General features: G+C 41.2%; 1 protein-coding gene across 5 annotated transcripts in view; it reads left to right on the forward strand.

The window, feature by feature from the left end:
* The window catches only part of birc6 (baculoviral IAP repeat containing 6), a 188121-nt gene that overhangs the window by 40269 nt on the left and 133396 nt on the right, over positions 1 to 14456 (forward strand). For 4 of the 5 annotated variants that reach the window (XM_057848347.1, XM_057848349.1, XM_057848348.1 and 1 more), the window contains exons 27-40: positions 918 to 1132; positions 1269 to 1477; positions 1565 to 1917; positions 2880 to 3099; positions 3199 to 3335; positions 3433 to 3570; positions 7446 to 7573; positions 7707 to 7838; positions 7932 to 8147; positions 8235 to 8418; positions 8489 to 8662; positions 13657 to 13790; positions 14052 to 14205; positions 14279 to 14395. In XM_057848347.1, coding sequence (XP_057704330.1) covers positions 918 to 1132; positions 1269 to 1477; positions 1565 to 1917; positions 2880 to 3099; positions 3199 to 3335; positions 3433 to 3570; positions 7446 to 7573; positions 7707 to 7838; positions 7932 to 8147; positions 8235 to 8418; positions 8489 to 8662; positions 13657 to 13790; positions 14052 to 14205; positions 14279 to 14395 — 2511 coding nt within the window. The remainder of the gene's footprint in view (positions 1 to 917; positions 1133 to 1268; positions 1478 to 1564; positions 1918 to 2879; positions 3100 to 3198; positions 3336 to 3432; positions 3571 to 7445; positions 7574 to 7706; positions 7839 to 7931; positions 8148 to 8234; positions 8419 to 8488; positions 8663 to 13656; positions 13791 to 14051; positions 14206 to 14278; positions 14396 to 14456) is intronic. The other variant, XM_057848350.1, reaches the window with a different exon arrangement.

The raw sequence follows: 14456 nt of genomic DNA on the forward strand, positions 1-14456 counted from the left end.
CTGCATTGTTGGCGAGGCCGTCAAAGCTGACCGAATGGAATCACAGACAAAGAGATTTTTCCTTGAAAATTCTAGTGAATAAATGTGAATCCTTGAATTCTTTATAGATATGGACATAAAACAGTCTCGATTCTTGGTTAAAAGGGAAAAAACCATGCAGTTACCATTTATTTTACGTAAATATCTCGAAGTACAATGCTATACTGTTAGTAAATGTAGCTAGCAGTCCGGTGAAAATTCTTGTGAATAAATGCTTAAATACCCAAATTCTTTAGAGATATGGAAGGGGTCTGTTCATGCCTATGGCTTTACCTCTCACCCTGCCCTGGCCCTGCATGGATTTCTGGCCTGGCGGGGGTCGATCTGAAAAGTGGGGGGCGGAGATTTGTAGCCTTTTTTTACACTGTATTTTTAAATGTACAAATGAGTATCTTATAAAAGTAAAATAAAATATTGTAATGTATCAATGTGATTTTAGCAGCTTACAAACAGAAATACAAGATGTTATTGATTCAGCAATCAGGGTCACTTCGTTCAAAGTTTGTATGGAAGAGAATATAAAAATTTGCCGGTTCAAGATGGCGGCCAGCGACGGACTTGTTTTTCCCCAGTCATCTTGGGAAAACATTGTGACAGTGCTGCCATCTGTTGTGGAATATAAGAGCTACTAATAGACTATATATTGGTCAAAAATTACATCTTTATAACGAGTACAACAGACATTATGGCCCGAGGGGGCGCCGTTGCCCCAAATTGTACAGCGTGGCGTGTATAGGGTTAAGGGTTAAGATAGCTACCGTATCGTCTTGGCTATAAGTTTTTTTTTTGTTTTTTTTTCCATAGTTTGTCCGAGCATGCTACCTATACACAGGTGAGATTTATCTTTAAGTCAAAGCGTTTGTATTTTATCCTCCCAGGAGCTCGTCGATTTGTGACGCTGGACTTCGGCCGACCCGTTCTGCTGACAGATGCGCTCATCCCAACCTGTAGCGACCTGGCCTCTCTGTCCATAGACATTTGGACACTAGGCGAGGAGGTTGATGGCCGCAGGCTAGTGGTGGCCACGGACATCAGTACCCACTCCCTCATTCTACATGACTTGCTGCCTCCACCCGTCTGCAGGTTTATGAAGGTCTGTTTCTATTTTGAATTCATTTTTTAATGGGAGAATATGTATTTTTCTGGGAGAATTTGCGTTAATGGATTTTTTGAATGAGGTTTTGCAAGATCCCTCGGAATTTCATCTATTTTTCTTCTAATTCTTTCAGATTACTGTGATTGGCCGCTATGGCAGTACTAACGCTCGGGCAAAGATTCCACTGGGCTTTTACTATGGTCATACTTATATTTTACCTTGGGAGAGCGAACTTAAGCTGATGCATGATCCTCTGCGGGGAGAAAGTGAACCTGCCAGTCAACCTGACGTGGAGCAACACTTGACCATGATGATGGCATTACAGGAAGATATCCAGTGCAGGTAAGTGATGAAGCACATCAACTCCTAACATGACCTTTCCAAGTCACTGAATGTTTGTGTGTATATCGCTTTCTTTCTAATGACCAGGTACAATCTAGCTTGTCACAGGCTGGAGACCCTCCTTCAGAATATCGACCTACCGCCCCTAAACAGCGCCAACAATGCCCAGTACTTCTTACGCAAACCAGACAAGGTCGTAGAGGAGGACCAACGTGTTTTTTCAGCCTACCAAGATTGCATCCAGCTTCAGTTGCAGCTTAACTTGGCTCACCACGCTGTCCAGAGATTGCGCGTGTCACTCGGTGCCAGTCGAAAGTCGCTCCCCAAAGCTTGCTCTCAAGAGGCTAAAGACTTGGTCCACAACTCCTCCACAGAACAACTGAGAATGATCATACGATACCTACTGGACACATTGCTTAGCCTGCTGCACTCAAACAATGGTGAGTAAAGCTTAGGATAGAAAAATGATGACACTTAAGTGTAAAAGAATCATCGCAACATCCCACTTAACCACAACAACACAGTTTTCTTCATTTACATAAATACAATGGCATGAAACCACGATTAACTCACTCACCATTAGCAAATGAATCATCTATCTACAGTGTTCAGAGACATTGGTGACCTCAAAGTTGTTTTGTCTAATTTTCTAGCCGCTTAAAACATTTCCCCCCATTTTAGCTCCCCCTTTTTTTTCAAAGTGGGAACCAGTGAGTATTTGTTTTATTTATTTAAACAGATAAAGACAAATATCCTCTTTTAATGTATTATTCTCATATTTTTGTTCTTACAGTGGTATGAAAAAGTATCTGAACTAGTGCTGAAACGATTATTCGATTAACTCGAGTATTCGATGAGAAAAAAATATTGTCATTAAATTTTGGTTTCAGAACCACAAAATACATGTTCCGGAGTGGCAATGTTAAGTCCAGACTTGAACCCCATTGAGATGCTGTGGCATGACCTAAAGACAGCGATTCATGCTGGGCATCCCAGGAATCCGACTGAACTACAGTAGTTTTGTAGAGAAGAATGGGCCAAGATTAGTCCTGATCGTTGTGCTAGACTAGACTGATCTGCAGCTACAGGAAGTGTCCAGTTGAAGCTATTGTTGCCAAAGGGGGGGGGGGCAAAATATTAAATGTGATGGTTCACTTATTTTTCCCCCTTTTGTCATTGTTTGCATACTATCCTCATTAAGATATGACAACTTATAAATATTATGGATAGTTTTCGTTAAAGCGGACAGTTTTTTCATCTGTGTGATTTTGACAGGGATCACATCACATTTGGTGATGGTTTTATGCAGAAATGTGAAAAATTCCAAAAGGTTCAGATACTTTTTCACACCACTGTATTTATTCATATGCTTCCTTTGTCATACATGCATGGATATCATTAGGCCACTCGGTGCCATCGGTGCTCCAGACTACCTTCCACGCAAAAGCTTGTGAGGAACTCTTCAAACACCTTTGCCTGAGCGGGACGCCGAAAATCCGGCTTCATGCCGGCCTGCTTTTAGTCCAGTTGTGTGGAGGAGAACGATGGTGGGGGCAATTCCTATCTAACGTATTACAGGAGCTCTACAACTCTGAACAGTTGCTCATTTTCCCTCAGGACAGGTAGGATTGTTCATAGCAACCCGCTACTTTTATTATGTGACGGAAAGGTTTGATGCACTTAGTGTGAACACGGTGTCTCGGACTTCTTTTTTACCACAGAGTTTTTATGCTCCTGTCCTGCCTTGGCCAAAGATCACTGAGCAACAGTGGTGTATTGGAGGGTCTACTAAACCTCTTGGACAGCTTGCTGTCTCCTCTGCAGCAACCACAAGCTGCAACACCACACAGGACTGAAGGTAAAATTGTATACCTTTAAGGATCTTATCTTGATTTATATGTCGTGTCATGTGAAAATCCTAGAATAAATGAGCCTGACTATGTATGTTTTTTCAGGTGTCTTAGATATCCCGATGATTAGCTGGGTGGTGATGCTCGTTTCCAGACTCCTGGACTATGTCACTAGTATAGAAGATGAAGCTTCAGGTGGGAAGAAGCACCTCGGGGGGAAAGAGAGGGAGAGAACGTTTACAGGTACATGAGCATTTTTATTTTAGACTACAATATACCATCTAGAACTATCTAGAAACTATCTAGAAATTGCGTATTATAGATCAGGATTGTCAAATGTACTGCCCGTGGGCTGGAAGCGGTCTGCTCGGGGGTCCAGTCCGGTCAGCGGGGTTGTTCTGCCAGACAGGCACGTTGTAGCTCATTCATACTGTGCAGCAGCCCCTTAAATTTTTTTGGGAGTCTTTAGGACGAAAATACTTGTTAGTCTTAGTCATACAGGTCCTTCTGAAAAATTTAGCATATTGTGTTAAAGTTCATTATTTTTTGTAATGTACTGATAAACATTAGACTTTCATATATTTTAGATTTATTACACACAACGGAAGTAGTTCAAGCCTTTTATTGTTTTAATATTGATGTTTTGGCAAAAAAGGCAAGAAAAACCAAAAATCACTATCTCAAAAAATTAGCATATTTCATCCGACCAATACAAAAAAGGGTTTTTTAATACAAAAAAAGTCAACCTTCAATTAATTAGATCAGCTATTAGGAGTGGGAACCTCTTGGTACATCATGATACGATACGATTTGGATACAAAGCTCACGATAACGATGATCTGACAATATGGCGATACAACGATTATCGATACATTGATCAGAAAATAATTCTAGGATATTCTACAAACAACTAATAAACAGAAAAACAAGTTTCTGCTGTGAATTGGAATGAGTTTATCACTAGTAGCCGTCTAATCCATTTGAACTGGGAGGGTGGCAGCAAATGAACATTCGTTTATTCGCTGCCATTCATCCCACTTCAAACGGATTGAACGTCGATGGCCGTCAGTGGCAGCCAGTGCCAGGCAATGAGGTAATTTTGGGCCATTTAAGATAATTTTCCTGTTGATTTTTAGTTACTTCCTGTTGATTTTGGGGTATTTTATGGGTCACTTCCTGTTTATTTTGAGTTACAGAACAGGAAGTGACCTGGGAACAGGGGTCGCGTTCACCGAATATTTTCCGTCGTTGACCGATTTTTTAAAACGGTGACGGAAAAAACTGAAGTCCACCTGTCATTTTGACAGGTTGCAATTCACACCCCAGACCACAGGGTGGCGAGTGAGCATATTAATTAGCTATTGTCTCTCTTGATGCACGACGTCGTTGGCCTTACTCTGAAAAATGTCAAGGCAACTGAGTGTCCAAAGTTTCTTCAAAAAGCCCCAAAACGACGATGGTGTTGATAAAAGAGGTGAAAAAACAGGGACTGCACAAGCGGGCACGCAATTCAAGTCCATGCGCACCCGGAGGAAGGTGTAAGACTCCGTTCAGGCCACAGCAGGTGAACTGTTAATTTCATTGTTCCATACTTAGCCTAGCTACTGGGGCCACAGTCAGCTGTTTTTGTCACTGCGGAGAAAAAAGTTACATATTCATGTGATTGATGTGTGATGGCACGATGTGGATTCTCTGTTAAGCTTGTTCGGTGAGAATATTAATTTAAAATGAATGAAAACCAAATACTATTGAATATGTTAAAGCGGTATGCAATGTTAAGAGTCTTGTTAGCTCGAATTGCTGTGTCCAGCCGCTGTAGCTCTGCTGCTCTCTGTGAACTCTCTATTCAAGCCGGAACGCGCGCAGCTCTTAAGTGTTTTTGTCACGTGACTGTGTCGTAGCCCCTAACGCGCTCGGCCAAATGGACACACAAGTACGGAAGGTGAATTATGCCAAACAAAGGGTCACCACAATGTCATTATCATCATTTTAAAAATTTAAGTGATGGGTAAAAATAGATTATGACCGGATTTTTATGACCCTGTCAGTCAAAATGACAGACAACGAAAAACTCTAGCACAACCACTGCCTGGGAATCACCCAAATGAATTGGCAGTGACTCAAACTCAACAGGAAATGACCTGTAAATACCCTAAAATGAACAGCAAGTGACCTGTAAATGCCCCGAAAATCGGACCGAATGACTGTGAATGGTCTGGTTTTGAATGAACAAAAGTTCCCAGTCTAAATGGATTGGGCGTCAAGCACCGTCAATGGCAGTCTTAGAGTTAACTGAGACACTATTATGGTAGAAGATTTTGGTAGCAACTTGTTGGTTCCTTTTTGTTTTGTTTTTTAAAAAAAAACAAAAAACATTGACACCTTTTTAAAACAATATATCAGATCTTGGCAGGAACATATCGATAACCTTTTGGGATACAAAGTATCACGATATATCACCATTTCGATATTTTGTCACACCCCTATCAGCCGTGCACTCAATACTTGGTCGGGAATCCTTTAGCAGAAATGACTGCTTCAATGCGGCGTGGCATGGAGGCAATCAGCCTGTGGCACTGCTGCGGTGTTATGGAGGCCCAGGATGCTTCGATAGCGGCCTTAAGCTCCTCCACAGTGTTAGGTCTGGTGTCTCTAAACTTCCTCTTCACAGTATCCACCAAATTCTCTATGGGGTTCAAGTCAGGATTGTTGGCAGGCCAATTGAGCACAGTAATGCCATGGTCAGTAAACCATTTACCAGTGGTTTTGGCACTGTGAGCAGGTGCCAGGTTGTGCTGAAAAATAACATTTTTATCTCCATAAAAGTTTTTCAGCAGATGGAAGCATGAAGTGCTCCAAAATCTCCTGATAGCTAGCTGCATTGACCCTATCCTTGATAAAACACAGTAGACCAACACCACCATCCTAGACCATCACTGACTGTGGGTCCTTGACACTGGACTTCAGGTATTTTGGCATTTCCTTCTCCCCAGTCTTCCTCCAAACTCTGGCACCTTGATTTCTGAATGATATGCAAAATTTGCTTTCATCTGAAAAAGTATTTTGGACCACTGAGAAACAGTCCAGTGCTGCAAGCTTGACCTTGGGAATGCGGCACCTGTTGTCCATTTCCAGCACACGCCTGTGCACGGTGGCTCTGGATTTTTCTACTCCAGACTCAGTCCAATGTTTCTGCAGGTCCCCCAAGGTCTGGAATCTGACTTTCTCCACAATCTTTCTCAGGGTGCGCTCACCTCTTCTGGTTGTGCAGCATTTCCTGCCACACGTTTTCATTCCCACAGACTTCCCACTGAGGTGCCTTGATACAGCACTCTGGGAACAGCCTATTCGCTCAGAAAGTTCTTTCTGTATCTTAGCCTCTTGCTTGAGGGTGTCAATGATGGCCTTCTGGACAGCAGTCAGGTCGGCAGTCTTGCCCATGATTGCAGTTTTGAGTAATGAACCAGGCTGGGAGTTTTTAAAAGCCTCAGGAATCTTTCACTGGGGTTTTGAGTTCATTCGTTGATTCAGATGATTAGGTTAGTAGCTTCTTTAGAGTACCTTTTCATGATATGCTAATTTTCTGAGATAGGGATTTTTTGTTTTTCTTGACTTTTTCGCCAAATTCATCAATATCAAAACAATAAAAGGCTTGAACTACTTCAGTTTTGTGTAATGAATCTAAAATATATGAAACTTTAATGTTTATCAGTACATTACAGAAAATAATAAACTTTATCACAATATGCTATTTTTTTTTAGAAAGACCTATATATTTGTCATGTCAAAATGGATAAGTGTTTGTCTAGTTTTCATATGCAAAATTTCAAAGGTTTTAGTCTTTTGGGGAAAAAAAAAGTTTCCCAACAATTTCAACAGCATACCTCTTGGAATTTTTTTTCCTTGCAAGCCAAATAAATGAATAACATCTAAAAAGTACAAAGAGTAAATCATGGAGTGATGTTAAATTTAGAGGAAAGTTCTTTTGGTTGATGTCAAATTATGGTATGTTGAATTCCTTGATGCCAACGCCTTTGCGTTGCTGAAGTTGAATCTCCCGCAATGATTAAGTCATTCCACAACTACTATTCTTTGCTACTAAAGATTTTTTTCTTCAGGTATTCAATGGAGCTTCATCAATAACAGCCTTCAGTCTCAGAACACTAATAGATCAGCAAAAGGCAGCAGCAGCCTTGACAGACTTTATTCCCGCAAGATTCGCAAGCAGCTCGTCCACCACAAGCAGGTACATTGTTTTTGAGTGTCAGATACCACGTTTCCTCAAATGGTGGCCTCCGTATCCCCACACGAAACAAAAAAGATCTGTTGGTTATAATATAGAAGTGAGTCTGATATTCATTGCGTCCCTTTCTTTCTAGCAGTTAAATCTACTGAAAGCAAAACAAAAGGCTTTAGTCGAGCAGATTGAGAAGGAGAAAATCCAAAGCAACAAGGGTTCCTCCTACAAACTCCTGGTGGAACAGGCCAAGCTCAAGCAAGCCACATCCAAGGTAAGTTTTGCAGTTAGCCTCAGGTGAAAGAACTGAAAGGAATCTTAAATTTGGATTCTCTTCATATCTTCATGCAACCTCTGGCTTTCCCAGCACTTTAAAGACTTAATCCGTCTTCGGCGAACGGCTGAGTGGCCGCGCTCCACGTTAGACACGGAGTCTGCAACAGCCAAAGAAGCGCCAGAAGTTGAACCCCTGCCCTTTACTTTGTCCCACGAGCGTTGCATCTCCGTGGCGCAAAAGTTGGCTCTCTTTCTCCTCTCAATGGACTTCACGTGTCATGCTGACCTGCTACTGTTTGTCTGCAAGGTACTGCGTTTCATTTGAATGGCTTCATTTCAATTTGAATTGGTGAGTTCATTCTGTCAGAAATGTTCACACTTTTCACCCCTTCAGGTTCTTGCTAGGATAGCTAACGCCACCAGACCGACAATCCACCTCTCTGAAGTGTTGTCCGAACACCAGTTGGAGCGTTTACTCCTTCTACTAGTTGGGACGGACTTCAATCGAGGGGATATCTCCTGGGGTGGTGCTTGGGCTCAGTATTCCCTCACCTGTATGTTACAAGACATCCTGGCAGGTGTGTTGTCTACAGTGCGCGTACAGATGTGGCAGAGAGGATTGTGACCATGGTTAATGTTATGTTTCAGGGGAACTACTGTCTCCGGGTTCAATAGATGTAATGGATGAAGTGGCTGTTGCCGAGGAGGCCGGGGCTTCATCCTCTTCAGTCGGGGTCGACGCAGATGAACCCTTGCCTCAGCAGACGCCGATCCCTTTGGTGGAGAGCATTGATGAGACCCTCGTGCCTGATATCATTGCAGGTAATGACCGGACCGAAGCGAAGCAGAAAGGCAGAAGGCCAATGTTTGATTATTATTTGATTATCTTTCGAGACTATTGCGAACTCGTGCTTTGTGATATGGGAAAATCAATCAATGACGACATAGGCCATTTCCTCGACTTCTTTACAGAGGTATGCAGATCGGTGGTAGTACAATAGCACATGGAATCCCGTCAATGTAGCTGGGAGCGCCAATTGGGAGCCATCTGCTGGCCAAAACGTGCATTGCATAAACAGGTCAATTTATGCCAACATTGACTACAGAAATTAGGGATGAACGATATGGGGAAAAAACTGACATTGCGACTTTTTTTGGGGGGGGGGTTGCGGTAAATTGTGGTGTGTGTGTATATATTTTCCCAATGGCAGTGTATCAAATACTTGTTCTCCCCACTGTATATTGCGATATTGAAACTAGAAGTATTTTCACCAAACTTGAATAGCTCTGTTTAGGAAGACTTTGGTTAAGTCGCTATGACAGGGGTCGGCAACCCAAAATTTTGAAAGAGTCATGTTGGACCAAAAAAACACAAAAATGTCTAGAGCCGCAAAAAATTAAAAGCCTTAAATAAGCCTAATTATGAAGGCAACACACGCTGTATGTATCTGTATTAGCTATATTAGCCTACTATCAAAATGACTAAGTCGGCTAAAAATACAGCATGAACCTTCATGATTTAATGTTTATTTTCCCTGCAGTGCATTCAAAGCATCACGTGACTACTCTGTTGTATGATGCCGTGCATAACATGCCCCTTATCTGGGCATGCCTTTGATATTTAAAAAAAAAAAAATATATATATATATATATCAAATCAAATCAAATATATATATATATATATATATATATATATATATTATCTCAGTTTTGTTTTTGAAGTCTGCAAATAGGTTTTCTGATATGTTGAGTAATGTCTCCTTCATGTACTCGCCATCTGTGAAAGGTTTTCCGTGCTTTATTATCTCCCGGTGTAGGTACACTATCCAATGGGTTTAAAAAACAAAAACTTTTTTTCAATTGAACAGAATTCTTTTTATTTTTGACAACATATTTGCAAATTGGAACATCAACGTGGATATAATGTTAACATAAAAAACTGAAATATTTTAAATAAAATTAAAAAATTAATAAACCTTTAGATGAAAGCCACAGCTCAAGTCGCTCAACATTAGAACAAAAACCCTTGGTAATATAAAACTGGATTTAAACAATATATGATCAAATTGATTTTATATAAAACATATACCGATACTCCCATTAATATTACTTAGTTGAATATTAATGAAGAGCAAGAACAAGAGACAGAGCGCTTGTATCATTATTTACACATTATACACACACACCCGCCTTCTCTCAACACAGAAAGTTGCCTGAGAGAAAAAAAACACCACAGGCTGTATTATGAAAATGTTATTTTGAACAGATGTTTAGTGGCGGTAGACTTTACAAAAGAAGGGTAATGGTAGAGAGGAAAGTAGTTAGCCATTTTGGCACGCTAACTAGCCACGTTACCTGCCTCGTTAACTCATTTGCTCCCAGAAACGTATAAATACATTCTATTTTTAAATGCTCCACTGTCCCAAAAACGTATTTATACGTCTTTTGCGTTTTTTATATAAGAAGCATATATAGCTTCCGCTGTATCTGAGAAACAAAGAACAACGCTCCAAACCCATTTTAAAGCAATGAAACTGGCCACCGGAGGGCACTAGCGCATTTTGTAAGACGAGGCAACCCGATTCAACAGCAGTGAACGGCCGGGCAGCATGGTCAGAGCGCTGGCGGCATGAAGCCAGGTGACGCTCCGACCGAACAAAACAACGAGAGGACGCCTGGGATGCCAGGCGCTGGAGGACCGTGCAAAACGAGTGAAACCCCCCCCGTGGAGCGGCTCGCCAAGCATACCCCGTAGAAATGCAAAAATAATCCATCTTTGTGAGACAGACAACGATGAGGGAAAAGTTTACACAGCTGACGTGGCGACAACGACGTCATCTCGGCGGTGTGTGAATAAATTGTTACTTTGATATCTACTTGTCTATCTATTTGTCTGGCTGTTCATGGTATTTTGTAAAAGGAAAACATTATTCAGATGTTTGGAATGTAACTAATGCAAAAAATAGCTTTGTTAAAGTCAAAGTTATGTTTGAAATGTATGCGTTTACAAAAAGCTCATTTTCTCCGTTTTTTCATCAGAAATTGGAAAATTGCTCAAATTAAGCTATTTTCTAATGCTGATATCTAAAGAATGGAAAAAGATACAAACTTACTTTTTTTTCTGCTGAAAGACGAGAGTCTAATCTTTCTTTTGGTGGGTTCCAAGTATATACAGCAATAGAACAGAATTTTCGGTGGGCCTTGCAAAATCAGTCAAAATCCAGAAAAAACGGCCGGGAGCGAAGGGCCTTGCTCTGGTGAAAATGGCTGGGAGTGAATGAGTTAATAAGGATTTTTTTTTTTTACCATGGCTACTCAACACTCCGGAGTGAACTCTCGTAGCTTTACTGACCTTATATTGCTTGTAAAGTGACGGATGAATGTCACGTAAATGTGAAATCATGTTGGAGGTCCTGCTGTCCTTCCTCCTCCAAGCCGCGGGCGTGTGTTTCTTTTTGGTAGCCGAAGTACTCCCATATTAGTGACTTTTTTGACGGATGTAGTTTCAACACCTTTAGCCATTTGTGTCTATTTTAAAACTAGCGACAGACACAGGACGGAGCAACAACCGGAGGGGGCGGGGTGAGCGCTGCTGCACTAAGCAACGGATTTCTCGCTACATTTTTGGGACTTAAAAAATAGCTAATACTGCACTGCGGTATGACGGAAAATTTTAGTGGTTTTGAAACCGTGACGTTTTCATACCACGGTAAACCTTGAAACCGGTAACCGGCACATGCCTACGGCCAAAATATGAATAATCTATTCAAAATGGGGTTATTTCGGCTTAAACATCCTAAAACCACCAAAATGCAAGAACTTTTGGCACAGTTATAAATATAACACACAATAAAACACAACAGGTTTCACAGTGGTTAGCACGTTCCCCTCACAGTTCTGATACCAAGGGTTCAATCCCGGGCTCCGGCCTTCCAGTGTGGAGTTTGCATGTTCTCACCATGCCTGCGTTGGTTTTCTCCTGGTGTGTGTGTGAAAGCAGGGCTATAAACATGGCAAGCTGGAAATGGCTAAATTAAACTGAAAACATAACGAAATTAAAATGTCAATCATTACGTTCGGGTCGGGGTTCTCTCTAAATTTTTAAAATAAATATATATTTATATACGTATACCAAAACGATGTATGGATGTTAAACAAAGGAATACTTATCAAATAAATAATTTGGATAAAAAAGACAAGGCGCTGTATGGTCATTGCAGAGCCAGAGCGTGCCATGCGCCCTCTTTTTACTCTTTCTCCTCTGCGATGCAAAACCGCATCTGTTTATTTACATTTTACAAACTTTTCTAGCGTTATTTCGTAGTGCAAATGCATTTAAAATGATCATAAAAATATGTAGACTATTTAAACATTAAGAAAAGTTGCGTTTTTTTTCTGCCAACTGAGAATTCATTACAAAAGACAGGCTTTAATGCGCAGGCATTGTCACCAAATGTGATCACGGAAAACGCAACCAGTCCCGTTTTTCCAAGCAGCAAGCAGTGATCTGTCCAGGTCTAACTGGAGCATCCCTTCCCTCTCCTCCTCACAAATAATACATAGAATTTTGAGGGTTTTTTTCTCGGGCTTGGTCCTACAAATAAAATATAAAATTTCGTTTTCTCTTACGGGCTCGGGCCTACAAATAAAACATGACATTTTGGATTTTTTTCGGGCCTGCAAATCAAGTTAATTGATCGGGCTCGGGCGGGTCGGGCATTAATACCAGCGGACCCGGGTCGGGTTGGATTTTTTTAGGCCCGATCTTACCTCTTAATGACCTTAAATTGATTGCAGTTACACGTCTGGGAACGCTCCCTCCGGAACAAAACACGACAGGATTTGACCAACATTGTGACAATGCTGACCAAAAATGACGTAATGTCCAGGTTATAAAATCGCCCAGCAGCCTTCCACGCACAGGGAGTGCCAGTGGGCAACACAGGTCAAGTCTGTGAAAGCGTCCAACCGGCTTCATTCTCGGAATCTTTTCATGCACGAAAGCAATGACGAGAGTAAATCCTGCGTTACCTTATACGGGAAATTCCCTGGTAATATGTGTGAAAAGGGCTACAGGCAACGTGACTTGTCAGATAGAGACGCTGGGGAGAACTACGTAGAACAAATGAATAATAAAAGTCAGTGAAAACGGATTACGCTAAGCAAGCTCTTTATTCGGCTTGTATTGTTAACACTTGTGTATGTAACTCTGACATTAGTAGATTGTTCTTATTGGAGGTGCGTGTGTGGCAGCGTGGTAGGTTTTTTTTTGTTTTTTTTTTTGCCGCAGTTGCAGTCATATTTTCGGGATCAAAGCACAGTATGCCGGAACAGCGTTCCGCCATCGTATTTCTTGGCGGAACGCCGATCCGGTGCGTTCCGGCCCACTTTCACCCGTGGTAGTAAATAATATTAAACATAATAACATCATTAAAATAATCATCTTAGTAACAATATCAAAGACAACAAGTCATTTAATGCTCAAGATTTTAGCTTTAGTATTTTTGGAGCACTGGACAAATGAAAATGCAGGGAGAGGAAGAACATACCTTCCATAACACAGCGGCAACCTAGGTACATAAACGCCCGGCCATGGACATGGACGTCCTGCACATGCGCACATAGCAATGGTGCTGTTCAGACTATATATTGTGCAGGCCTAACAAAGAATGTAAAATGTTAAAAGTTTAATATGGTTTTGGCATATCATATGGAACTTTGGTGAACGATGTGTTTCACTATACGGATGACAAATCACTGCTTATGTGTATCACGTGTATATTGCCTTAGCTCTATTATGTTTTCATGATCCAAAGGTGCTCCACCTCTGGTGTCTTTGGAAAAGGATAAAGACATGGACTTTGATTTGCTACAAGACCTAATGGATGTTGATATTGATCCTTTAGATATTGATTTGGAAAAGGATCCGCTTGCTGCCAAAGTGTTTAAGGTATGTCCCCCCATAAAGCCATTGAACTAGTGCAATTGAGATGACCTATTTTTACATTTCAACACAGTTATTTCGGAATGTTTCTCAAAAACAATGCCTGCACATTGGCTGCCATTGAGGGCAATAGACATCCAAGCCATTTGAACTGGCAAGGCACTTCCAGTTCAAATGGATCAGAGCTCCACTAGTGATAAAGTAATTAAACGTCAGGATGAAAAAAGCCACATGATCAGATGTCTTTTTGACCTTTTCTGTTTCTAGCCAATAAGCAGCACTTGGTATGACTACTGGGGTTCCGATTACGGAACGTACGGTTACACTCCATATATTGGAGGGGTTGGTATCCCAGTATCCAAACCCCCAGTTGCTGTTGAGAAGCCTGGCTCACAAGGGCTTTCTGTTTCAGTTTCACAAGGTAAGAAGATGGTAATTTTCTTCTCTCTTCTATGATCTTTTTTTCTTCTTCATATTTTGTCATCTTATCTCAGCACTGGATGCTCGATTAGAGGTCGGCTTGGAGCAGCAGGCTGAATTGATGCTAAAAATGATGGCAACTTTACAAGCTGACTCTATTCTACAGGCTCTCACGTCAAACTCCTCCACAGGTAATCAGAGGGACAAATTAATTATAGTATGGCAATTACACGACAAACCTTTGGGCTGTGG

The sequence above is a fragment of the Corythoichthys intestinalis genome, chromosome 10 (assembly GCF_030265065.1).
Source record: "Corythoichthys intestinalis isolate RoL2023-P3 chromosome 10, ASM3026506v1, whole genome shotgun sequence".
Lineage (NCBI taxonomy): Eukaryota > Metazoa > Chordata > Actinopteri > Syngnathiformes > Syngnathidae > Corythoichthys > Corythoichthys intestinalis.